This window comes from Mycteria americana, chromosome 8 (assembly GCF_035582795.1).
Source record: "Mycteria americana isolate JAX WOST 10 ecotype Jacksonville Zoo and Gardens chromosome 8, USCA_MyAme_1.0, whole genome shotgun sequence".
NCBI classification, from domain to species: Eukaryota; Metazoa; Chordata; class Aves; order Ciconiiformes; family Ciconiidae; genus Mycteria; species Mycteria americana.
The window spans coordinates 27,490,556-27,515,553 of NC_134372.1; the positions used below are offsets into that span (position 1 = coordinate 27,490,556).

The following is a 24,998-nucleotide window of genomic DNA, read 5'->3' on the forward strand; positions in this document are numbered from 1 at the left end:
TTTATATTTTATTTTTCAGAAAACAAACTATCCCCTTTTCCCCCTTACGCCAAAATATAGTCTGGCAGCCCTTCCTTCACCCTCTGCAATAGATCTGTCATCTAAAAGTATCCAACAGCGCTTCAGTATTATTGTAACTTTTTTGCAGACAAGTCTACCAGGAAAGGACAGCAGAGAAACGGGCAACTCTGAAATTAAAAACCTGACACAAAAACCTGCCTCAGTATCAGCCTCCAAATCGCTGTCTGGGGAGATTATTAATAAAGCAATTAAATAAAGTTGTCTTCATGCCAGCTGAGACTTCCAGTAATAACACGCAGAGCTGATAATGGGTGAACCTAAGAACATGCTAAAGACATATAATCCCATTGGTGAAGTGTGACAGAGTCCCAGGACACAGTTATTATTTTACACATTTATTTATATTTTAACATTTAATATATAAATTATTAATAGATATATAATTTATATATTAATGTGTGGCATTAGCCTGCATTCATATTGATGATTTTTTTTAATGCTGACCTTGTCCCCAGAGAACACTTAAAATATTGATGAGCACTCCTATATCTTTATCTAAAGCCCTCCTTAAATTATTTTTAAAAAAAAATAAAAATCCTGCAAGCTAACAATGATTAGTCAAGTAATGAGCTGTCATAGTCCAAATTTCCTTGGCTTCTTTTATTACTTGGGTCTTGCTTCTCACCTGTTTCCTATTTTATCTAAGAGAAACAATGCAAACAGTATCTAATTAACAAACTCTGTCCTGTTACCATTGTGTTAATTGGCTTTAAAAATAAATTGTGTCTCCGCCCCTTCCACTGGGGATTTGAGAGGCTCAGCCTGTGGTAGGATGGTCCTTTCCCTTGTAGGGATCTTCATTTAGGAGCTCCCTGGTCCTGGGGCCATCACGGAGGTCTCAAAACCCTCAAGTGCAGGTAAAACAGACAATGAAATACCTCACGGTGAAGGATTTTAAAACTGAGCCTCTCCACAGCACTGTCAGCTTTATATTAAAAGGGCATCAGTACACTGCTTATAACTGAATTTAAATGGAGTCTGATCATCAGGTGTACAAACAACTTTGGGTGCTATGCTTTCACTGACTGGTATAAAATTGAGCATCATTGTTCCTGAATCACTTCTGAAACTAGAATTTGCTTGGGTTTGGGTTTTTTTTTTGGTTGTTTTGTTTTATTTTTTTAAAAGAGCCCTGAAGTTTACCTTGGTCACTGCAGGTCCAGGCATGTGCTTGTCCTCCTGCCTGTGGGTGCTCACCCAACCCAGCACCCCGGATGGGAAGGCAAGCCAAAACTGGCCATGCTTGACCATACACCCAGTTCATGGCATCAACTTGCGAAGTCAAGCACGATGAGAAATCGCAACCCCCTTTTACCTTCCGTCATGCCCACAGGACCAGACTGCAAAGCAGTAAGTTCAGGAGGAAGGCTTAATTATAAAGCCACCAGAAAAAACACTGATGTTCAAATCACTAATTTCAGCAATAACAGAAGAAATGAAAAGCCAAACCAGGGTGCAGCTCCCTTAAGATCCCTTCTTTACATTTCACACAGTTGTCCTGTTGAATTTTGTGTTCTGTTGTCTTACTGGGTCAAATAACACGTTATCCCTTTTGCTGCTGCTGCTTCTGCAGAACTGCAGCAGCTCAGAGAGATGCAGTGGCAACTGATCCTGGCACATATTTTAACTAATCTTCATAGCTGTAACTTGTGTTTGATCAGAAACCACTGGGACTGTAAAAAAAGAATCCCTTTGGTGGTTTTGGGGGTTTTTTTGTGTGTGTGTGTGTTTTATCGTGGTTGTAGTACAAGTGGTACTTGAGTTCTTTGAGTAAATACTCTTAGCCATGGTGCATGCTTTTATTTTACGGTGAGTTGTTCAGTAGCGGTAACTACAGGATTACAACCATTTTTTTGTTGACTTGCTGGTTCAATTAATCTATGTCCTAATGATGGGAAGTTTACAAAGCTTAAACTGTGAGTACTGGAACTGGGAGGAATTTGCCTTCTCCCCGGCCTCAACTGCCAAGGTGGGCATCTCGATCCTGCAAACGAACGCAGCTAACGATCCCCCTGTGGGGAGAGAGAGGCCTTCCCACAGCAGGTAGGTGCTGCTGGGAAAAGGTTGTAATTATAATTCGTTAATTACGCTATCGCAGCATTCTCGGGATGCATAAGCAGCCTCTGCTCTGGCTTTAAACCTGGCTCTGTGGGGACAGGACCTTGGCCTGGTTGTGTCCCCCCATCACCCCAAGCCCCTCAGCTGCCCATGACCTCCCTACCCCAATTACCGGCCTCCTGTCACCTGCCACCCTGCTTTGTCCTCCAGCTGCGTCACCCTCATCACACCCGTGGGTCCCTCCTGGGCCTCTCACCTGTTGCCTAGCGACGCCGCCATGTTAGGACCGGCCTGGGGGCCTGCGGCCTGCTGAGGGGAGGCAGGAGGGTAACAGGCCTCCCCTCACAGACCCTCCCTGGGCCCCGGGGAGTGCACAGTCCCGGCAGGGGGGGCAGGCCCGCTCCCCTGGGCCCAGGCGTTCACTGTGGGCTGCCTGGAAGAAGCTGCCCTCTCTCCCCAAGAAAAGCCTGCAGCCTGTGTTTCACGACCCTCCTCATGAAAATTGCAAAAAAAGCTATAGCAGCCCCCCCACAAAACAGACCATTTCTTGCTATTTTAAGTGAGTTAGATCAGCACAAGGCCTGATGTGATGGAGAGGCATGAGACATGGCTGGGAGTGGGGGATGGGAGAAGGGGATAAGACCCCTTTTGCACAGCGGTGGGCTGCTATTTTGGCACTAATGCCCATAAAATGGCAGCCTGAGCTGAGTGAATTGCCTTAAGCATTTCTGGAAGTAGTTTTCTTGGAGCAATGTTACTGATGAGTGGGTTTTGGTGGTGCTGGCTCTCTTCCCCAAAATTGGAAATGAGCCTTAGAAATATCAAGATTTTAGTATCCTGGTGTTTCTCTTTTAAAAATTTTCATCTTTCTTGCTTGAACAGGGTTGGGTTTTTTCATGTATTGTATTCAAATATTTAATTTGTTTTGAAATTGCTGGGTAGTATCAGAAGAAGCTGATGATGAGAATAACTATGAAAAAGTCTCAGCTAAGCATACTTTGAGGGCAACATAATTGTCGCTCTCCATCATTGTCAAGAATGACCAGCAGCACCTTCATCATGTTAGTTTTGATTATGAGCTCTCTCTAGAAGCTACAAAGTTAAATTCTTGCATTGAGTGGGGTTTTCCCATCCTTTTCCAGATTTCCTTTTCACTCCCTTTTCTGTAGCCACTTGTATGAGAAATAGCCTAAAAACATTCCAGACATCAGGTATTGTCTTCTACCATGTTTTTTTCTGCTGCAAGAATGGTATTCTCCATTGTCAATACAAATTCCGTCTCCTTGACTTTGGAGGCTAGCTGCTGTGGCAAAGGCAGGCAGGCTTTTTTTTGTTGTTTTCAGCCTTTAATTGACTTTTCCATCCATTTTAGTAGGCCACAGACTAATCCACATCTCAGTGTCATACAACAAGATGAAAAAATTGGCTACAGGCCTTAACTGTGTGTTCTTGTCCCGGTTTAGGTGAAATTTCTCTCTGCTTAGCTGAGAACCACCTATGTGCATACCAAGCATCCTTTCACCGTGGACAATTATTTTTTTTCCTGTATTGTCAAGAGGACTGTGACTACATAGTAATAAATATCTGCACCTTAAAATAGTAACTAACTGTATAGAATGGTGTGTCCATAGGCACACAGGTTGTGTTGGAGGGTATACAATCTTTATTTGCATTTTATTACTTTTATTTGAATATTTAAGGGAGATGGTCGTCATATTTCACTTGCTGTTCTGTGTAACAAACTCAGTGTACATGTAGACCAGGTTGTTCCAAGGTTTAACCGTAAGTATTACATTATGTAAAACTTCGCAGTTTGCTGACTTGTCATGACCCATGACCATAAACATATATTAACCAAGGAATGTGCCTGCACAAGTGAATGGGAAAGTAATGCTCTAGACCATTTGCCCCATGCTTTATTTTTTGTCAAGCTACCATGGAATGGAAAATAAAATGCAAAGTCCAATGGAGTTTTAAAATAAAACATCACATTGTTTCAGAGTTTACCGGTTCATTCTTGCCTGTTGATATGTTTTCCTCTTCTGTTTGAAGGAACCGGAGAGCATTATGGAATCTGCAGAAGAAGAGTTAATTAATTTTAATGTCGGTGGCTGGTATTTCTCAATTCCCAAAAGTAAAGTCGCTCAGTTTCCTGAATCTCTGTTGTGGAAAGAAGCTTCTGTACAAGATCAGTCTGAAAATCTAAGATTATTTATTGACCAAGATGGTTTCATATTTAGGCACCTTCATTATTACATGCAGACTTCAAAATTATCTTTTTTCAGCTGTGCTGAATTGAACTTATTGTATGAGCAAGCATTAATTTTGCAGCTGACACCTTTATTACAGGTAAACTGGGATATTCTATGTGGCTTTTCTATAATTTTTTCATTCTTAGATAATATTGTCTGTAGAAGGATGTCAAGGAGTTTGCGTATATCACTTTATCAATGCTTGTGATAGGTATCTAAACAAATAATTGCCACATTCTATTCATTTGCCTCAGTTGGTGAGTACAGAAAGTCTTACAAATTTGATGCTTGACCTTTCTGTAAGAGCAACAGTCATTTTGCCTTTCTGTTCAACAGTAATTACTTGCTTTTTTACTAAATTTAAAGCAAGCAGAGACTTTTATCTGCCAGCTGTTGTGCTTTATGACAATTATACTGATTGATCTTGCTAAATATGAACCTTTGAATGTGAAGAAGGTGAGTCTGCCCAAAACCAAATTTGTCCCAGTGGGACACCACTGAATTCACAATCCTGTCAAATGGGGAAATGACGATTCTTCCTCTCCTCCTATTCTGCAGCTGCATAAACAGAAATGTTAAATGGATGTCTGTAAAGAATATTTAATTTACTATTTAGCTACAAGTATTTTTTATTGTAATTGCAGTGTAGTTTTGTATTGTGCCAGTGAAGGCTGAGTCCATACTTCCTGGCTAGATGAAATGTGTATTTTCATACATTAATATTTGCATTTCCTCTTAGTTTAGTCTAAACTCTGCATTTCTTTTAGTTTCTGATACTTTTTTTTGTGGAATTGTCTCAAAGATGCTATTATGCTTGATATTTTTAGCCCAAAATATTACCATTTTGGGTTTAACATGAACACTTTTGGATTTTCTTTTAGGACTGTGTTTAAAGATGTAACACCTCCAAATAGGTTGGGAGAGGAAGACCACCAAACCTCAGTAGTCTATTGTATTAACAAACCGTACATGATCACATGTTTAACATGGACCTGTTGTGGTATGGCCAGGAACACATTCCACTGAACTAGAGTTCTTGCATTTTCTGGCTTTTAAGTGCTTGTCAGTTTAACCTTATTAATTCATGAAGGTATTTTATGCATGTGCTTTAGAAGTCATCACCGTGGCTCTAAAGCTACTTTATACTTAATATCCTACAACAGCACGTAACCATTTGTTCCAAGTTTAAAGTGATTTGTTTATAATTCAGTAAAAGATTAGGAAATATAGACTGTTAAACATTCCTATCACTGAGCCAAACATTGACTCCCCTTTCTAATAATTGAATTCCTACAGCTTATCGTAAAGATGTTATTAAAAAGAGCCCAAAAGGTCTTTCAGGCTTTGTGTTGGGTTCTTGGCTATTTCTTTTGTTGTATACTTTTACGCATGCCAGTATGCTGTCTTGAATTGCAGCGCTAGAATAAAACGAAGTGCCATTAAAACTCAAATGTTGAAAAATAGTTGGCTTTTTTGGATTATATGAATGCCTCCAATTATATTACAAGTTCTTAGAAATGTTCTCTACAAGTTCATTCTATTTACCTTTAGGTACCTAAAACATAGGAATGTGTTTGTTCTTGTCTGTATACAATATTCCATGGCATATTTTAGTCAATGTGAAGTACAGCATGGCATGCATTAGACTCTTTCCCATGGCTGCTTTTGATTTTTTGATTAATTATTTGAATTGAAGTAGTAAATAGAAAAACTTTACGTATCTTGACAGATTTTAGATAATTTGAAGGAGGAGAAATATAATTTACATGTCCAGCCTGCAGATACACCAGTAGCTGAAAGAACATCTCCAAATTACTGGAGAACACGAAAATGTACCAGGAAGCCATCAGAGATTCCTCCTAACAGTCCAGCATTCACAGGTAAGCGTCCCAGATTGAAAAATTATTTTGCATCCTTAGGAATGTCCATAGACTGTTGTCATTTGTTGCATGCCAGGAGTGTTTTAGACTCTTGCAAAGTTTATTTTTTGTGATTAGTCATCTTTATTTAAAAAAATAGGAAACCCCATGCAAATGTTTATTCATTTGTGCTGGGCTGTAAGACTTCATCCTTCGGTGTACGTTAAATGTTGCACAAGATTAATGCACTCTTATTGGCTTTGCTGTACTAGTCAGATCTCCAAAACGTATATCTGAGTTCCATTTTTCTTATGTCTTGATTTTTCTCTGATTTTCTTTGCCTAGGGTTACGTGAAAGAGCTCCCCTAGGGCTAGTGGATGCACCTTTACTAGATACAGAAGATGAAGTGAATTACTGTTTTTTGCCACTAGATTTGGTGGCAAAATATCCTGTACTAGTTAAGGATGAAAATTTGCTGTGGCTTCTTGAGAATGCAGCCCTGATTGAGTGTGAGTGCAGTGAGTTCCGCTTCATAGGTAACTGTTCTTTTTTATTATTATTCTGACATGCCTAAATACTTTTTTATATTAAACTGTTTCTGTCTGTCTTCAGTAACACTTCTTGAGAGATCAGCATCTTGTAATCTTTCAGTTTTGGTTTGGTTTTGCTGCCTGCCAGTTTTACTGACCTGTTTATCAGTCAAGAAACAAAGCCTCTGCTGGGTGCCTTTCAGAGTACATATACCTAAATTTACCCACTTATGGCTCTACTTATTTGGGTTTTATTAATTCAGCAGTTTTCTGAACTAAAATGCCTTAATGGCATCAGGTACCAGAAATGCTGTTAACAATCGGTAATTAAGGTAGACAAAACTTACATGGTAACTCTAAATCTCTACTTGATCTTGTATCTTTCCACTAGTAAAAAATCATGTTTCATTCATTAAATAATCTTCCAGCTTCAAAAAAAGACAAGTACTTCTCAAAAGTATGGCAGGATCACATACCTCCTCCATCAACATAGTATTTCATCCTCTGTGAACTCAATTAAGATGAGATAGATAAGAAATTGCTGCAGTTTTGCTCTGCCAGTCCTCTGATGTTAGCATAGGGGAAAACACGTTTAAATGCACAATGGGATGGGACTGTGCCTAGGAGGGAAAAAAGCAGCCAAACAAACAGGAAACCTCTCACATGAATCCGTCAGGCTGTTGTGATAAACAAAACTAACCTAATTCTGTGCTTCCCCTATCGTTTATACTGTGTCTAGTCTCCTCTGCCATAAACCAATTAGGATTGTGTTTTCAAAGACAAAGTGTTCCCTGCTGTCCATTTATCTGCTGTGTATATGTGTGTATGTGAATAGTAATACTGAAGGAAATGATAAGAACCTATTTTTGTGAGATCTAAGCAGTGGACAGAAGACGTCAACACACACTTCCTATGCTTTATTTTTATTTTCCAGTTAATTTTCTTCGCTCAGAGAAGATGTTGTTGCCTGATGACTTCTCCAACATAGATGCCTTGGAGGAAGAAGTTTTAATTCTGGGAATTCCTGAGCTTATAGATGCTGTGAAGATCTATAGAGGTAATATAATGTACATAGCTATATATTTTCTTCCTTATATGCATTGGCTTTAATGTTATCTTGTGAAATTGCATGTTTGAAATGGAAATTATATTAATATGATCAACACTGAGCTGAGTTAGCAACTCATTTCCATAAAATGTTGAAAACAGTGGAAAATACAGTGGTGATTTTTAACTGCTGACTTTCTGGGGCTCAGTCTCGACCTCCTTTCCTTGCAGGCAGCTGCTCCACAGTGTCCTCTGCCGTGGCGGGGGCCGAGAGGTGGCAGGGGGCAGCAGCGGCAGCGGGGGGGTCCCCACCGCGATCCCCGCTCTATGCCATGGCACTGGGGCTGCTGGCCAACTACCCGGATTCGGCTCTGGGACAGCTCCGTGTGGGCAGCAACCTGGGCAGGAGCCGCCTGCATGTCTCTGGCAACGGCATCCTCTTCCAGCACGCCAGGTACCCACCCTGTCTTCATATAGGCAATATCAAGACAACATAAGGTTCTTTCAAAAGGCTGTCTAATGGGTTTTGTAGTTGAAAAGGAGTCCTGTTCTCAGCAGCCTGTCCTTTAGTATTTGTAGTATTCATTTTCAGCTAAACTTGCAGATAACTATAATTACAGGAGTTGACATTCTTCTATTATATTGTAGGCTGGTAAGCCTAAAATTCCGAAGTAGTACATGTAAACTTTTTAATGATCACATGTTCTTAAGATTTACTATTCATTCGGAAAACTTTGTATGGCATTTTCAAAAGCATCTAAATGCCTATGGGTACAGGCTTTTCTGAAGCCACAGAAAAGTTGTACTGCTATGTCTAGTCCATCAAATAAAGTAGACTTCTGAATACTGTGTTTGAACTTGGTCCTTTGAGGCGTATTTCTCCATATTGTTAGCATTATTGCTCAGACTTACCCATACCAGTGTACTGGTTTAATGAAATCCCTACTGTATAGGAAAATGGCTTCTTATTGAATCATTAGTGCCTCTTTCCTGAAATCAGTGAAAATGTAAATGTGGAGATCAGACATCTTTGCTATGACAGAGGGATTTTTTTTTTTTAAATGGAGACACTCACTAGGTGAGTCATAAAGCTAGCCATTAAAACACACATTTTAATACTCTCTGTTAAAAACCATCTACCATTTTCTTTCACCTGCTTGTTGTGATTTGAATTAGGAAAAGAAAACCAAAAGAAATCACAATGAATCAGTTGGATGTGATTCAAGCCTGCCACAAAATTGGATGCTCAGCTGTGCATATTTCCATCAACCACAGATTGAAAAACTTCCCGTACTTTTAAGCAACTTTAAATTTAGCACAAACAGATAATACCTAGTCTGTAAAGGGTGATAGAAAGACAACAGGATGGTCAAACACACAGTCATCTCATCTCTGCCCCTCACATCTTGTCTGCACTTGCTGTTGGCACTAGTGAATGATCCAGTGTAGGAGAAATACCATATTAAAAGCTTTGTTCAAAACCATTGCAGATCATTATTTGATGGCTCCATTGCAACAGATTTATTTGTCGATGTTGGATTGTTCTCAATATAAAAATGATATGGAAAGTTACGAGTAAAGCTCAGTAGGTGCAAAAAAACATTTTTAGGAAAATTCATATTTCCTGACTTGTACTCATTAAAAATAAGCAGTAAAAATATAAAGCAAGGACAAAAAGTTTAGTGATTTTCTTTTCTTTTGGATAGGAATTGGCTGGGAACTTGCCAACTTCCTCTCACTGAAAATATTTCTGAAATCCAAGAGCTCTGTGCTTATTTGGACAAAAGGGACACCACATACGAGCCAATGAAAGATGCTTTAAAATGCTATCTGAAACAACAGATGCCAGCAGAGAGCAGAGATTATAGTAAGTCAAGATTTCTCAAGAAGTCTTTCATTTTAAAGTAGAATGAGCAGTGTTGCCTGAATGCAATTAATCAGTCAATGATTTACATCTACTTTTGAGGGATTGTTACAGTACAAAAATAACCTGAAGGTCTCACTGACTGACAGTGTTTGTTTTCCAAGGATCTACTGCTACCCCGTTGCTTTATTAACTGGCTGTTGCTGATCAGTGAACACTAGAGTAGTAACATTAGGTTCTAGGTGAAATATAGAGCAAGTCTACCCTGGATTTAGGTAGTACTATTTATGTTTTTGGATAATTTTACTTGCTAAATTTGCCAGTTTTATTCATGACTGAAGTAATTTGCTGAATCCAGTTCCTTCAAGCTTAGACAGTCCAAATTACTTTCATCTGAACTTGTTCTGCCTTAAAGATAGCGAGGTTTCTTTTGCTCCCGCTTTTCTGATGTGGGAATGTTCTTACAACTCTTGCTAGTAAACCAAGCAATCTATTTCTAACTTCCAGCCTAAGTGCATTCATAGCCGCATTTTGCTCTTGCTAAAACTGATCTTTAACTTAACTGCTGTTTCCATGTTGGTTTATCCCCTCTTCTCCTCTAATGCATTTATAGAAAAATCATGACATTTTTCTATCAGCCCTTATTGTGGCTGTTTAACAAGAATTAATACGATTCCCTGATTAACCTAAGGATTTTTCTTTTCACTTATCCTAGTTTCCCCATATTCGTAGAATTTAGGTCAGAAGAGATCTCTGGAGGTCATTTAGTCCAGCTCTCTCTCAGAGCAGGGTCAAGTAGGTTGGGTTGCTCAGGACCTTGCCAGGAAAAGCTTTGAGTATCTCCAAGGATGGAGTTCCTGCAGCCTTTCTGGACTCCTGTTCCAATAGTTGACTACCCTTGTGCTAAATATAGTCATACATGTAATTTCCTATGTTCCAACTTTTTTCCATTGCCTCTTGGCCTAGCACTTTGTACCTCCAAGAAGAATCTGGCTCTGTCTTCCCTACACCCTCCCATTAGATGTAGACAGTAATAAGATCCTCCTCTAACCTGTTCTTCCTAAGGCTGAACACAGCCAATTCTTTCCACCTTTTCTGTTATGCCATGTGCTCCAGGAAAGATAAATTTAATCACACTCTGTACAAGATAATCTAGTTGAAACCTCCCCAGTATTTTAGACTATGCTACTACTAATTCTGCTGGAGTTAGCTTCCTCAGTACATCCTACAGTCTCATTTGGAGTTCCCTGTTCCATTGGTGGCAAACAATCTCTTTGTGATCAATGAGGGCAGACATCCCTTTGCCCCATCCAAGCACAAGCTTCCTGGTTCAAACTTCAGCTTGTAGGATCCTAACTGTATTTCTTATTGTTTATTTGCAAATCTGACTTCTTATTTTGTAGTTGTGACCTTAATTCCAGTTTACTCCACCCTCAAGGTCCTCTGAGTCTTTCTCTAGGGGATGCTTATTCTTCCAGTTTTGAGCCATCAGCATATTTCACCAGAATAAGGTGAAGTGGCTTATGTTTGAAGTATTCTTCCCTACCACACCATGCACCGTGTGTATGTAGAAAGGAGTGAATCTTATCAATTCTTAGATGGAATTGTATTCCTTGAGAAAGAGGGTTTGATCTTAAAGTGAAACAGCAATTACGAACTCTGTGTCATTGTTGTGTAGCCTGTTGGATAACACATGCTAGAAAAAAATAACTGTGACACAAATGTCTTAGCAGTAAATGATGCTTCGATTGTACGTATGTTGTGGAAGATGGATAGTCCCATTATAGTAGCTACATCAGACAAGCATAAGCTAGTTTGTTCATTGGTTAGAGATAGTAGAATCTATTTATATAATTATCCATAGCCCTATAAATAATTTATTTCAGGGCATGACTTGCCTGTATCTTCTGTAAAGGCCTGGGCTATTGTAAGAAACAAAATTCTCCATGTTGGAGCCCTTTTCAAAGTTAGTGTTTTGTTTGGGTTTTTTTTTAACAATTTCTTTTGAATGCAAATGTATTTTGATTTTCCTAAAACAGTGTCCCAGGACTGATGTAATATAAATAGTAATGTGAACTATATCGTTAATTATTTCAACAGAAACTTTCCCAGATTTTTGTTGCCACACTAAGGCAAGATGTAGGCTGAACCAAGACTAAAATATATCCAAAGCTGTTACATTGTATCTGCTCTCTGTGCATAATTGCTCTTTGACCCTTGTACCTGCCCTGATACTGCCATCTTCAAAGGAAGTAACAAAGTGGGGCTCTTTGTGAGGGTGGAAAATGATGCAGTAGCTCTATTCCAGGTTGCCCTGGAATTCCACTAGCTTTACGCTTCCTGACAAGCTGAGTCTTCAGTTTCAAAGACCTTTGAGATTTCTCCTTTATTTCCAATACTTTAGAAGTAAGTTAATTCTTTCTGTGGCAATGTAACAGTATACTTAGATTCACCTACCTTAGGTGACATAAATGGGCCTGCTCAGTAGAGCAAACATCACTATGCTAATGTGTATAGCTTTCTTGCTATTATTATTTTTTTAACGTATTGAGGAGAGGTGGTTTGGCTGTAGCATGGATGCGTCAAGTTGCCTGCTAAGTCACCTTATATTGTGACTTACCTTTTGCTTGCCATCACATATGACCGCTAAACAAAACAGGAGAGTTCCAGCTCTGTGTGCATAGAGCACTCTCTATTACTTCACTATTTCAAAGAAACACTATTTGCAATATTTTGATGTAAAATCCCATATCATATTAACTTGGTATCTATAACAAAATAATTACTACTTGCAGTTATTTTAGTTGTCACCTTTCCATTTGTCACTCCATCTCTAGAAACAGACTGGACAGCAGAAGTATCCGTATGCTCACTCCATCAGATTGTGAAAGTTTATGTAGGAAGTAACTGGTATGAAACTTACTTACAGACTTTACTGAAGGTATGGGTAATTATTTGTCTTTGCATTGCCTTCACATGAACCTTCCTAGACAGAATTTATAATTCTACAGACTAGAATCTATATTTCTAGTAATAAGAATTATTAGAATAGTTTTGACCTGAAAATTTGGAATTATCAGAACTTCACATGTAGACTGGGCATTTTATACTAAGGGGGGTATGTTCAAGTACCTGAGGGAAATAAATCTTGGACTTCTGAAGAAAGTACTTTCTGGGCTAATAATATAAGTAGGCTTGATGAAACTGGTTTGATCCTTTCACCAAGAAAGGAAAAATCCTGTTTGGATTTCTTTCCCTCTATAACTAACACCAGAAATCTGGTCTTAATGTATTTTTATTTCTGTAGTATCCAGAGCTGCTGTCTAATGACAAGAAAGTCTCTTGGATCACGTACGGTCAAAGTCTTCTAATCCATGGAGATGGGCAAATGTTTCGGCACGTTCTCAACTTTCTAAGACTTGGGAAATTGTTTTTGCCAGCTGAATTTAAGTAAGCAGAATGAATTCATGTGCTTCTTTTATATTATTAGATGGCTGTAGGGGAAGCAAGCATGGGGATTTGTCTTCTGATTTTCATAGAAATATGATAGTGTTAGATATCATAGATACATAGATAATACCCAAAAGAATTAAGACTTTTCTTTTTAGTCCTGAACTATTCTATCTAAACATAAATTATTGGGATTTAGAGATTGTGAGATATGTTTTTGTTTCAGTGTGTATGCCTTTATTTTAATGATCGATATGCCAGACACTTGTACTGCAGGGTGTATCAGAGATCGGTGCATTGTGTGCATGCCTTTAGCAAAAAGGAAAATGTTTTTATGGATGAGATCATTGCATCCCTCTTCAGATTTTTGTCTTTTTATACGGCAGGGATAGCAAAGTCTGGCTAGTCCAGTTGAAAAATACTCCATCGGCCCCCTCTACTGGTATCTCTGTTCTAATGCTGAAAAATGTATCTTCTGCAAAACTGCAGTGGTACAGGAATAGAGGAACACGGGGTACCTAAAGAGGAGAGGGCATTCTCCCTCCATATGCATATTAATCTATTAGGTCTCTAAATTGTATCAGTCATCAGAAATTGAGATGGTTTAAAACACCAGTCTCCTAAGGATATTCCTTCAATGTGTTTCGCTTGCCCCTGAGATTGCTCAGAACTGACCCTTTGGTGCTATGGCTTCTTGTAGCAGTTTTCCTGCTTCTGCCACCACTACACGTTACAATTTCTTGCATTCAGCAATGAAGGTCTGCCTGGCATCAGAAGATCTTTTGATCTCTTCAGTTCTCAAAGCCCTTGTTTGTTGGATCGTTTCTAGTAGGCAGAATATCCACTAGAGATCACCAGCTGATGTGGTCATTTTTAGCACATTTAGCTGTTACCAAGAGGAGTATGTCTTTTCCTTATTTTCCCCAAAGTCAATAGAAATGTTACACCAGTGGCTTCTTTGATATAATAGCCACTGGTTGCTTTCATGGCTGACATGAAAGGCATAGGCAGCCAGATGTCAGACACTACAGTTGTATCTATACAAGCAAACTAAGTATGTCTGGGAATGTTTCTGGTCACTGAGGCCAGCTGCCTTTCTGCTACTGATCTGCTTTAACCTCCCGGACATGGTGGCTTCACTCCTCCTGTCCACTGCAAACAGTTCCAGGAACATCTGAATGGTATTTAAAGTATTTAAAATGATAGGGTATTTGTCCATCTGTTAAAAGAAAAATCACTTGTGTGGATGCATCTTTCATTTTCTGTAGTGACTGCCTGAGCTTCCAAAATTAATATATATTTGGAAAAGATAAAGTGTTAAGATTTTCATAGTGATTTTACAGTTCAGTTTATTTACAACTTACAGAGAATGGCCTCTCTTTTGTCAAGAAGCCGAGGAGTACCAGATCCCTTCTCTTTTAGAGGCACTTTATCATTCTGATGCATACAGGTAGATAAAAATTCTCATTCTTTTTCTTTTCTCTCATATAATGTTCTTTCATCTGACCTAGCAGTGTTTGTCCTTTGAAAGGAGCACAATTTTCTCATTTCGTTCTGAAACACAGCCACTGGAGGATGAGCAATTCCACTATCTTTTGGGCCACATTTTTTCCCATCAGTTATTTGGGTACTGGAACGGTAAGAGAATAGTCCTCAGTCAGGTCTCCAGTAATCAAGGAAAAAGGCAACTGAGATACCTCCCTAAGTCCAGATATTGAGAATATTGCAATGCATGCTGGAAACCATTGTACAGAGACACCAGACTGAGCAGAGACAGTCTGATTTATTAGCTTTGGCTCAACCCTGACTTTGCCAAGCCCCTGCTGGCTTCTGCACACCCACTGGAGGATTCACCAGCACTGCAGGATATAGAATGGCATATCTTTGATGCAGCATCACAGAAAAGGGTTGCCACCAGCTGGAACTTAAATCTAGACAAATTAATGTCAAAAATAAGCCATAACTTTTTGTATATGAATTCATCATTGAACATTTTCTGGGACATTTAACATTTTCATTTGAACATCATTTGAACATCATTGAACATTTTCAGCAACATTTCTCTGTTTCTGACAACTTTAAAAATAAGATTGGGTGTTTTTCTAAAAGATATTTTGCTATTAAAACAGGAATTAGCGTTCAGTGTTACTGAACACCAGGCCTCATAATCGCAGTGGTCTTCTCTGGCCTTATAAAATCTGTGAATCTGCAAACACTAGTGTTTTCTTCTCTACTGTGCTCGTTAGAGGGATGGACAAAATGTTAAAATGTAGGCCTTTTGGAAAGTCCATGAAACGGAGACATTTCAACTCCTCAATGCAGAATACTTTAGAAGATGACCTAGCATGGCCCTTCTCTTCAGTATTTTTCTGAGAGCTCTAGAAGTTAGTGGATTCTTACTTAGGCTGCTCACAGGCCATTTAGACATTTTAAAGTCAAAATATATCCATTAAAATCTTCCCAGAAGATCATGAGTCACTGCAGCAGGTTCTGAAATACCAATGCTATGGGCTGTTTGCATCAGGATTTCCAACCTCATTTTACTGCCAGGAGCAGCAGTAGGACACACAAGTGGTAGCTACCAGTATCCCACTAGTGGTGACAGCAGTTCCTAGATTTTATTGTAGATCTCTATGAAGAAGAAATCCTAAATGTTGTTTCCTCACTTCCCCATCCCAGTACAGGAGCCTAACCTCATGTTCCTATACCTATAGAGCAAGAGGAGGATGTGAGAGGAACTCTGAAACACTCTACATGTGAAAGACAAAATTTTACATTCCCTAGGAAGTTTTAGCTAAGGACTAGTGCTACTCTAACATAGACTCTTCCACTGCTCTTTGGTGCTTTCCCATCATGGAAGGTGTCAGCATCTCTATCATATATGCCAAAGGCCTCTAACAAAGTAAAACAATTGGGGATTGGTCCCTAGAGTTCTTTGCTAGATCATCGGTCAGCTCCACAGGCAATCTTAGCAAATCTCTGTCTACAGGAGACAGAGAGCAGCAGCTGCTCTGTGTTTCCAGAGTTGTCTCACCTTTTCAGAAACTGCTGTGCAGCTCAGGCAGTCACTGTCAGGAGCTGAGTTTCTTAAGTGGTCTCAAAATTCAATTTTAAACCCATGAATGTAGACGGTTGACCTGAATCTGACTAGCTTGCTCCCCAAAGGGTCTAGAACCTCTTCACAAAAAAAGAGAAAAAAACTCCAAATCTGATGTCAGGTAGACATGGCTTACATAAATGCATTGGTCAAGGTTTTGTGGATGCTGGAAGAGAGACAAGAAATAATTTTTGTCTCTTGTGTATCTGCAGCATCACATTTCAGAAATTCTCATCACAGGTGGGTGATGAGAACTCCTGGTCCTTTGCTACCTCTGTATTGTGTACTAGTGATAATTGTGAACTCCTTCCATTCCCCAATAGTTTAAAACTAATTTATAACAATGAATGTGACATACACAGATCCACTGGTGACTGGAATTCCTGGCAACTCCTTTTACAGACTAACTGATTGTTGCCCCTGGAAAAAGTTCTATAATAATTGTAAATATTCATTTCCTAGATTATGGATCCAAAACAATGAATTGCACAATGAAGTTTATTTTCCATGTAGAAGATTAAGTATTGTATCTTGGAATGAAGAGCATGAGTTCAGCAAATACCCAAAAGAAGTAAGATTTGGTTTTCAGAATATGTTGCCATCAAGCACTTCTAAAGCAATTTGAACTAGAAAAGTGCCAAATTTAAATTTTCCTGTACCATTTTGCTTTTTTTTTCCTCTCCAAAATCAGCTACAGAATGAGTCTGGGAAATCTCTCTCTCTAAAAAAATAACATCTTCATTTTAAAAAGCCAGGCTTTGAGCATCAAGAGAGAATGGAGAACAGCAATAGATATTCTGTTTGCATATCACAAAAACATGAGAGAGCTCCTTCTAGAAAGAGATAATTTAGGTAGAGATCCACACTTAATTCCCCAGTAGATTTCAAGGCAGGGTGCTTTAGCACTGCCTCAGTGCTGAGCTTTTATTTCTGTTTTTATCCAATGACCATATGCTGTAAAGTCATACAGTCCAAAGCATAAGGTCAAGATCCTCTGGTCTGTGTTAGCTTGGTCTAAACCCCACAAGCCTACACTCTTTTAGCTTCTCCTTTCAGTCTTGTGATTCACATTCCTGGTTACTTAGGGAGTCCCTGTCCCGAAGGGTGGGAAGTGTTTTCATGGAGACTTCAGTGTGGCTTGGAAACTGGGGAACTTTACCGGGTCACAGGAGATATGGGTTCTGACCCCTGTGGGCAAGGAGGACCTAGAAGCCAGATCTCCTGGTTCCTAGGGGGTAAAGATGGGAGCAGCAAGCTTAAGAAGTGCACTTGGGCAAGATAGTGTCCTGCAGAAACTTTATAGTCTTTGAAGTCAGTGGAAGGGGAAAAAGGACTTTCTGCTTAAGTCCTTGAATACTTTTAGTCCTTGGTTGGACACGAGCAGCTGAAAGTTGCCTTCAGTCTACTAGAGAAAGGCGAAATGTAGGTGCTGCCTCTGTAGCATTTACATGCTAATATCAAACTGCTCCACCCTGTAGCATAACACTGGTGTTAACGTGGTAGAGTGGTTGCACAGGTTGCTTTGACTTGCCAAACAATCTTTCTTGTACAGAATGTGCTGCAGTCAGTTCAGATAATCAAAATTATCTTAGTTGTAGCGGTAGCAGGGATGTTGAGGTGCTGCTTGTGTGCCTTGGCTGCTCCAGTGTCTATCTTCAGGTTTAGCAAAATTCAGTGATAGGAACAGAGGTGATTCAGGACAGCATAAGGTCAGTGCTGAGTTATCAGGGCAGGGTTTGGAGAGCCTTAAGGCACTGTGTCCCCCCAGAAGTGAGAATGCATTTTCAAGGATTAAGAACTCAATCCTTAAATGCTTATACTATAATTAGTAAAATACATCAGTTATTAGGAAAAGCAAAACTTACACTTTGTTCCATACCAATTAGAAATAACAACACTTCATTGTATTTTTAGGTGTACTCATGTACAGCTGTGGATTCCAGTAAATGCTATATTAATAAATGGAGTAATATAAAAGATCTGAAGGGAAAGCAAGATACCAGTGGGGAGAAGACAAAGTACTCCAGAATGATTTCACAGGTGAGAGGGACAAAGCGGAGGAATACACTTGGAGGATACGATGCATCCTCAGACAGCCTGGTAAACTCCAGCTATTACAAACATTTGGTAAGCTCTCCAAGGACGAGAGGAATGAGAAGCAGTTTAACAAAGAAAGTAGAAAGTAAAGACTCAGCAAGTCACATCCAGAAATTAATTTCCCTGGTAAAGGAATGGGATGCAGTGAGCTCCAAGAGGTGTGATTTTGAGCACGTGAGAATGTCTGATGGTTGTATCACAGAGAGTGTATCTCAGTGCGACACTCCTGAAAAGGACAGGGGTGTCAAAGCTCCTATTGCCTCTTCTCCTGAGAAAATAAGCTTTACAATTCAAGGAAACAATCACATTACCCAATATGAAGTCGGAGCTGAAGCAAAGCAGCTGGAGCAATACGTGTTCGCACAGAATTTGCCACCTGCTCCAAGTGCTGGAATGTATCAATTCAACACCATAAAAACTACTTCCACAGTAGGAAACGATGCAGAGAATATAAACAGGGAGCAACCAGAAGGTAAATGACTGCTTTGTGATTGTTGTTTTCAAAAGTGATGGGAGTAATCAACTAAATGACTTGTATAAATAAGATACTTTGATCATGCTGATGCATTTCAGTGACAGTCTCAACCTTTTTCGTGTTCTGCTCATAGAAAGTTTACCCAGTGAAGGAAGAGACAAGACCTTGCAAATGAAACTCATCCCTCTACAAGACAGTGAGTTGATTGCCAGCTGCTAAGCAAGGGCTGGATTTTATTGCTTGTCTATGCAGAGTTTAAAACTAAAAGTGTGTTTGCCAGAAAGGTGGAGCTGCTTTTAGACTCACTGGCATTAATGAATTGTTCTTTAATTGGCTCCTTTTTCCTCTGCCTTTAGAGCTGTGCAAGGAACAGTGAAGCTGGTTTGACGTGCTTAAGTTATCCAGTTAGTTACAGAAATCTGTAATTTAGCATAAAGACTGAAAGATTTTTATGCTAAACCCAGAAGTTTCCAGAAGGCATGTGTAGGAGTTAAAAAGATTTACATGAGTAGCCAAGGTACTAAATACAAACTCAAGAAACCTCAGTGGAAAGTCTCAGTCCAGGATTAGTTCTGACACCCTGAGAAGGATGTGATCTACCCTGTACTGCTTCCATCGTGGGTAACACGGCAGGTTTTCACAGAATTGTTGTCAAAGCAAAATATATTAATAATGATTGTGGATGTTTTTGTTACTATAGCAGTGCAAGCTACATTATTATTTTCATAGAACAAACAAACCAACCTCTTTCATATTCCATGAAAGAATTCCAGACTGAATTATGCATGGGTTCAATTAAGCAGTATGTAATGGTTGCTCTGTCTGAATTTTCCATGTGAAAGAGGGAAGTAGAGAAGACCTGTAATGTTATACCTAAGACCACAAATTATTTGGTGTAAAGGTTGTCATTTACTGTTTAGTGATGTATCACCTTACCTGGCAAAACATCATGACAGAATAAAGATAGAACAAGGCATAACTTTAAAGAGAAGATGGCAATATTGTGGTCATACTTACAAATGTGTTTATCCCATTACTACTTATCCAGGCTTTGCTGTAAAACTCAACCTGTATTCCTTCACAGAAACAAGGGACAGCAAACAAACCGACATTGTCCTGGCAGACCACAGAAATGTAGGATTGATTCTTAAAGTTGAACATCCTCCGGTTTTAGGCAATGATGGCTTTTGTACAAGCAATGAAGACAGTGTTGTTTACAGCGCTCTGCTGGATGGCAGCCAGGTGGATACTCCAGACGCTCAAGCACTGTCCAAAGGTAAGGAACTATAAATAGCTCCAAGATCTTGCTGCAGAGTTTTTAGTATGAAAACCATTCTCTCTGTCATGGTTTGTTGTCAGTTCTGACTAGGTGAGTAGCTAAGGTTATTGCAGCTGAACCGCTGCTTACATTGAATTCTTCAAAACAGCTGGGCAGCAGCTGCCTAAACTAGCAGGTGCCTTGAATATTTACCAGTGAAGGTCTTTAATGCATCAGGAAAGATGCAATGGTCTGAAATCTATACTCAGTTTTTATTCAGGCAAACTCTTACATTGAGCTCAGCTTTGAACTGGCGGTTAGGACTCAGTTGCAGTAAAACCTAGGACAGGAAAGGAATTTAAAGCAGCTCGATAACTAAAATCATGAATGCTGAACCCACAGCCTTTTTTTCCTAATGCATTTGTGTTCTTTCAACTGTTCCCTGCAGATATAGTTTTTGTTAGCTTTGCTCTCTCACACGAGGAGATATTCTATGCCAGGAAGTGCCACTTTTTCCTGACCGATGTCATCCTGGACTCAGTAAGGCAGAAGGATCCCAAAGAAATCACAGCCAAAGTTGGGACCCTTGTGAACAGGCTTTGGGTAGGTACAAGTTCCTAACAGCCTGGAGGAGCCACGCTTGCTCAGCTTCCCCAGGAATTAGAAACTTGGCTCTTCACGTTCAGCACCAACTGCCTGGCTGCTGCAGGAGCCACAGTTGTCACTGTGCTGAGCAGGGGGACAGCTTCAGTCAGAATCACAAAGGCCAGAAGGGGAGCATGGGGCTGCTGGGCGCAAGGCAGTAGTGGGGTGCTGGGAGCCTTTCCAGGTCCCGTTTTTAAAACCAAGGGTAACCCCCTCCCTGAACCAGAGGACTGGAGGGAGAGCCAGCCTCGGGCAGTCTAGCAACTAAGGCACCCTTAGAGCGGTGAAGAGGTTTGGCCTCCAGTCACTTCTGCAGCAATTAAGAAATAAATAGCAGTGTGTCCTGCCCAGCCCCCCCTCCCAGCAGACTCCTGCTGCCTGCGTGCTGCAGGGTGCTTTTCTGTGGGGTTGTGGCAGAAATAAGGGCTCACCCTCAAGGGGCCAGGAATTTCTGGGTTTTTTTTAATTTGCATTGGAAGTAACTGATCTCACCCACACCCCATACCCCCTCTCCAGCACTCCTGCTTTAAAAGCTCCAACCAGAAGCATTTTTCTTCTCCCCTGGGAGAGGGGGAAAAAGGTGTAAGGCGAGGGACTTGGGAGAGCTTGCCCTTGCATTTTCCTCTGCTAGTGTGCACGTGTGTGTGCAATTGCTTCCAACCCTGCTACCTCACCCCAATCCTTTTTAATCTTACTAGTAATTAACCCCGGCCAAGGCCGGACTGGGAACTTCTGCCTCCAACAGGTGATTTCACTAACACAGGGAGTGTTGCTTGCTGGCAGAAGCTGGGCACTTGAAAGCACACCTGCCTGCTGATATGACCATGTCATGTTCTGTATTTTAGACTCAGCAGATCACACCCAGGGAGTTTGTTGCTGATTTACTGAACACAGAGTATTTTAAAGGGGACAGAAATGTTCATGAAGAGCTACTTCACTGGGTGGAAGTAAGTAGCGTTTGCCACCAGGTGATGCTGTACGGCTGAGCCTTTTTTCCTCCAAACGCTGTTGGCTTTCTGTTTAAAACAGTTCACCGTTCCTAGTGTTGTTTGCATAGTGAGTTAAGGGGGAGGGGGGGACGGGCAGCGTTTTACAGCACAAATTAACTAATGTCATATAGTCTTAATATAAGTTTAAAATTGTGCTGCTGGTTTAGATTGCCCACAAAAGAAGTGGGCTGAGGAATTCTAGGGCTGTTCAGAAATGAAAGGAGGCTGGTGATGCTGCTGGTCTGCAGTTGGGTAATGGTAGCCTCGGTTTTGTGCTTTTCCAGTTTACCCTACCATTTGCATGGAAGTACAGCCACTGCCTCAACTTACTGATCCAGAGAGGGTTTGCTAGATCAGTCTCATACTTTGCCTTGGAAATGTAAGTTCACAAAACATTAATAAAAATTTGACCCAGCTACTTTTTCAAATGTTTTTATTTTCTTGTGGCAGGCAAGGAAGGTACACACCTCATCTGCCAATTAAGAAAAAGACTTTTTGCTCAGCCTTCTTTTAACTTTTAACAGTGACTTTGTTTAGTCAGGAATGTTTGTAGCAGCCTGGCCCTGGGGCCTTATTTATCCAAAATGAACAAAAGAATCCCCTCTTTCTGCTAACATACTTGTTAATATTATTTGCCCAATAAAATCAGAATAATAATCAGAGGCCTAGAACAGTTACTTCATGTTTTATTTTAAGCACATTGCCATTTCTGCACACTTTGCTATTCCTGTTTTAAAACCTCTGCAGCTCTGGGGAGGAGAGCTGATGCTTCCCATCATGTGAACTCAAGTGAGTCACCCTCACTGTCATCCTGTCTAACCACCCAATTAAAAACACATCATTTCAGTCTCCCACCACTATTTTGAGAGAGTATTTAGATGCCACAGGGAAAACAGATCTTCTCAATGCACGCCTGTTTGTTTCCTCTTCTGCAGCCCAGGTTCCCATGCTGAAATCAACAGACAATGCAAACAAGATTCATATAAAGAAAATAACCTTTATTAGACAAATCAATCAAACCCTGAAAAAAAACAGTGTCAGGTAAACATTACTAAAGGTTTTTCCAGCAATGCAGAAACCTTTGAAACAGAGAAATTCAGGGAGTTTCAAGTTCCTCTTGTTGCATTAGTAAATTCTCTCCCTCTTGTGACATGAGCTATTGCTGTCTTGCCAGCCCAAAAATCTTGCATTAACTTAGCAATTATTTTAAAATAGTAACTTCTAAAAATCTTCCCTGTGCAACTGTTTCCCACACAATTTTGTACAAAGGTGTCAAACTGTGTTCTCTTTGCTGTTTAAAAAAAGAACAAGGATTAAAAAACATCCAGCTTATTAAAAACAAACAAGTGTTTTATGTACAGCACAGGAATTTCCAAACTTGAAGGAACATGGTCTGTATGCAGAGGGTAACTCAGGTGGCTGCAGTTTAACATCTGAGACTACAGCACTGCACTGTCAAGGGCCAGGCAGTTCCCCCATCCTAGCAGCTACAGGGAGAAAACTGCAGTTAAATAAATTACTGCTCCATCTTCTTCCTCAGGCTAAGTGTGACACCACTGCTCTCCCATCTGGGGGAGCCTGATTTATAGCACTTCATAAACCAGGAGTAAAGAGGAGCTTGGCAGCAAGCAGCTACGGTTTCCAAAAATGCTAATTTCCATGTTCTTAGAGGAAATGAAGAGTGCGTCACAGCCACACAGTGATTTTTTTTATATTACTCACAAACAGGCAACCTTGGAACACAGGGCACGTTTGTCCCCCAGTTACATTGTGCTACTTCAGACAACATGCATTTAAGGTTCAGCACTATAATCAACCCATTATACTCAAAACCTGTTGGTCTCAGGTATCACCACCATCCAAAGCTCCTCAAACAAGCCACAACAGTGGGACTGAAGTACTCAAGAGAGGGGCTGAGTCAGAGGCAAAGCAAGCAGCCGGTCCCTGTCACCCCAAACCCAGGGCACAGCCTGGCTGCCAGGACAAGGCACACTGGAGCCTGCCACTCACACACTGTGCACTGGGAACCTGACTCAACAGAGAGAGAGAGACTTGCAGCTGGGACAACAGCCATGCAGGGTAAGTGGCTGACCTCTGCCAGACAGCTCCCTCGTCATCACTCCTAGTGACAACTCTGCTGGCTGCTTGGAACTCCATGCTCTGACTCAGCCTTCCCAGGGGCATCAGGGAAGTCTCTACATGCTGCCCCTTGGGCTCTTCCCCCTCTCCCTGGGGAACACACTCAGGTTTTACATGGTTCAGCTGGCAGTTGGTTAGTGCAGAAATTGCACAGGGAGACCAGAAGAGCTGACAGACATTAAGACAAGAGATAAGCTCAGCACTGAAGCCTGGGAAGAATCATCTGAAGAAACAATTCGCTGTAACAATGAAATTGCTTTTATTAAAACAGAAGTGTTAAGCCAAGAAAATAAATTATTGCTATGGTAGACATATTTAGAACATAAGGAAGGACATTAAATCTTGAGCTCCAGGTCAATATAACCCTGAAACAGAAAGTAACACAACTTTTCTTAAATACCTCAGTTTCTCTTCATGCCCTTCCAAAAACTTTATAAAATGTGCAGCTTACAGAACAAATAGTAACAGAGTCACTTGTAACAAAAATCTGTACAGCTCATAGCTTTAAAAATACAATTTTTTTTTTTTTTTCAAACTGCTATGTTACTTATTACTTATAAATATAGGGCTAAGAAGTTTTGAATGCCCAAGGTCCCATCCAACACCAAAGCTATTACATGTAGTTGACAGAAACCAGCTCAGGACTTGCCCCCAGCCAGAGGTCAGGTTTTGGACTGTTTGAAAGAGCCTGATTATGTGTTTAAAAAAAAACAAAACAAAACACCAAACATCTTCATAGGTGAAGACTGTCTCCTTCTGCTGGTCAGAGGCCTGGGGTCTTCAGTGAGTTTGAAATGGCAATCAAACCTGGAACACAGCACCGTGCAATGGGTTAGACTGGCTGCATTTCCATGACATGGCAGGATCCCACAGGTCCCTCTGTCCTGGCCAGCAGTGATTTTGCAAAACGCTTGAAAACCACCGTTTGTCAGAGCTGCGCTTTGGTGGGGAAAGAACATTTTACTGGGAAGAGCCTTGCAGGAGAAGTGCAGCTCTTCCCCCATGCAGAAGGCTGCCTCTGCACCTCAGGATTCACCCAAAGGCTACGTGCTGCTGTCCCAGCAGCAGTGGGCCAGCAAACCCCACTGTTTCTGTGGCCACTTCAAAGGTCTTGTCTGTGACCCCCCCCAGAAGGGGCTCTGGATCTTAAATTTTA

General features: G+C 40.5%; 2 protein-coding genes across 3 annotated transcripts in view; one reads left to right on the plus strand and one right to left on the minus strand.

Annotated features, from left to right (window-relative positions):
* The first annotated feature begins 1,867 nt into the window (after nucleotides 1-1,867).
* On the plus strand, nucleotides 1,868-22,086 carry KCTD19 (potassium channel tetramerization domain containing 19). The gene is made up of 17 exons (XM_075511035.1): nucleotides 1,868-1,890; nucleotides 2,350-2,371; nucleotides 4,192-4,488; nucleotides 6,121-6,271; nucleotides 6,596-6,787; nucleotides 7,716-7,848; nucleotides 8,103-8,282; nucleotides 9,535-9,695; nucleotides 12,530-12,633; nucleotides 13,000-13,142; nucleotides 14,509-14,592; nucleotides 16,702-16,810; nucleotides 18,154-18,808; nucleotides 19,896-20,087; nucleotides 20,518-20,672; nucleotides 21,560-21,661; nucleotides 21,988-22,086. The coding sequence occupies exons 1-17, from the start codon at nucleotides 1,868-1,870 to the stop codon at nucleotides 22,084-22,086; spliced, it is 2,802 nt and encodes a 933-aa protein (XP_075367150.1).
* A 1,996-nt stretch (nucleotides 22,087-24,082) lies between these two features.
* Nucleotides 24,083-24,998, minus strand: part of PLEKHG4 (pleckstrin homology and RhoGEF domain containing G4) — a 92,125-nt gene continuing 91,209 nt past the window's right edge. For both annotated transcript variants that reach the window (XM_075510393.1, XM_075510392.1), the window contains one exon: nucleotides 24,083-24,649. In XM_075510393.1, the coding sequence (XP_075366508.1) occupies nucleotides 24,644-24,649 (6 nt within the window). In that variant the 3' untranslated portion in view covers nucleotides 24,083-24,643. The remainder of the gene's footprint in view (nucleotides 24,650-24,998) is intronic.

What these genes read in the sequence shown, in the direction of transcription:
- KCTD19 (XM_075511035.1), top strand. Translation starts at nt 1,868, where the DNA reads ATGGTGCATGCTTTTATTTTACG. An exon ending in TAACAGTCCAGCATTCACAG is followed by an intron (nt 6,272 to 6,595) that starts GTAAGCGTCCCA and finishes TTCTTTGCCTAG; the next exon opens with GGTTACGTGAAAGAGCTCCC. An exon ending in AGCAGAGAGCAGAGATTATA is followed by an intron (nt 9,696 to 12,529) that starts GTAAGTCAAGAT and finishes CTCCATCTCTAG; the next exon opens with AAACAGACTGGACAGCAGAA.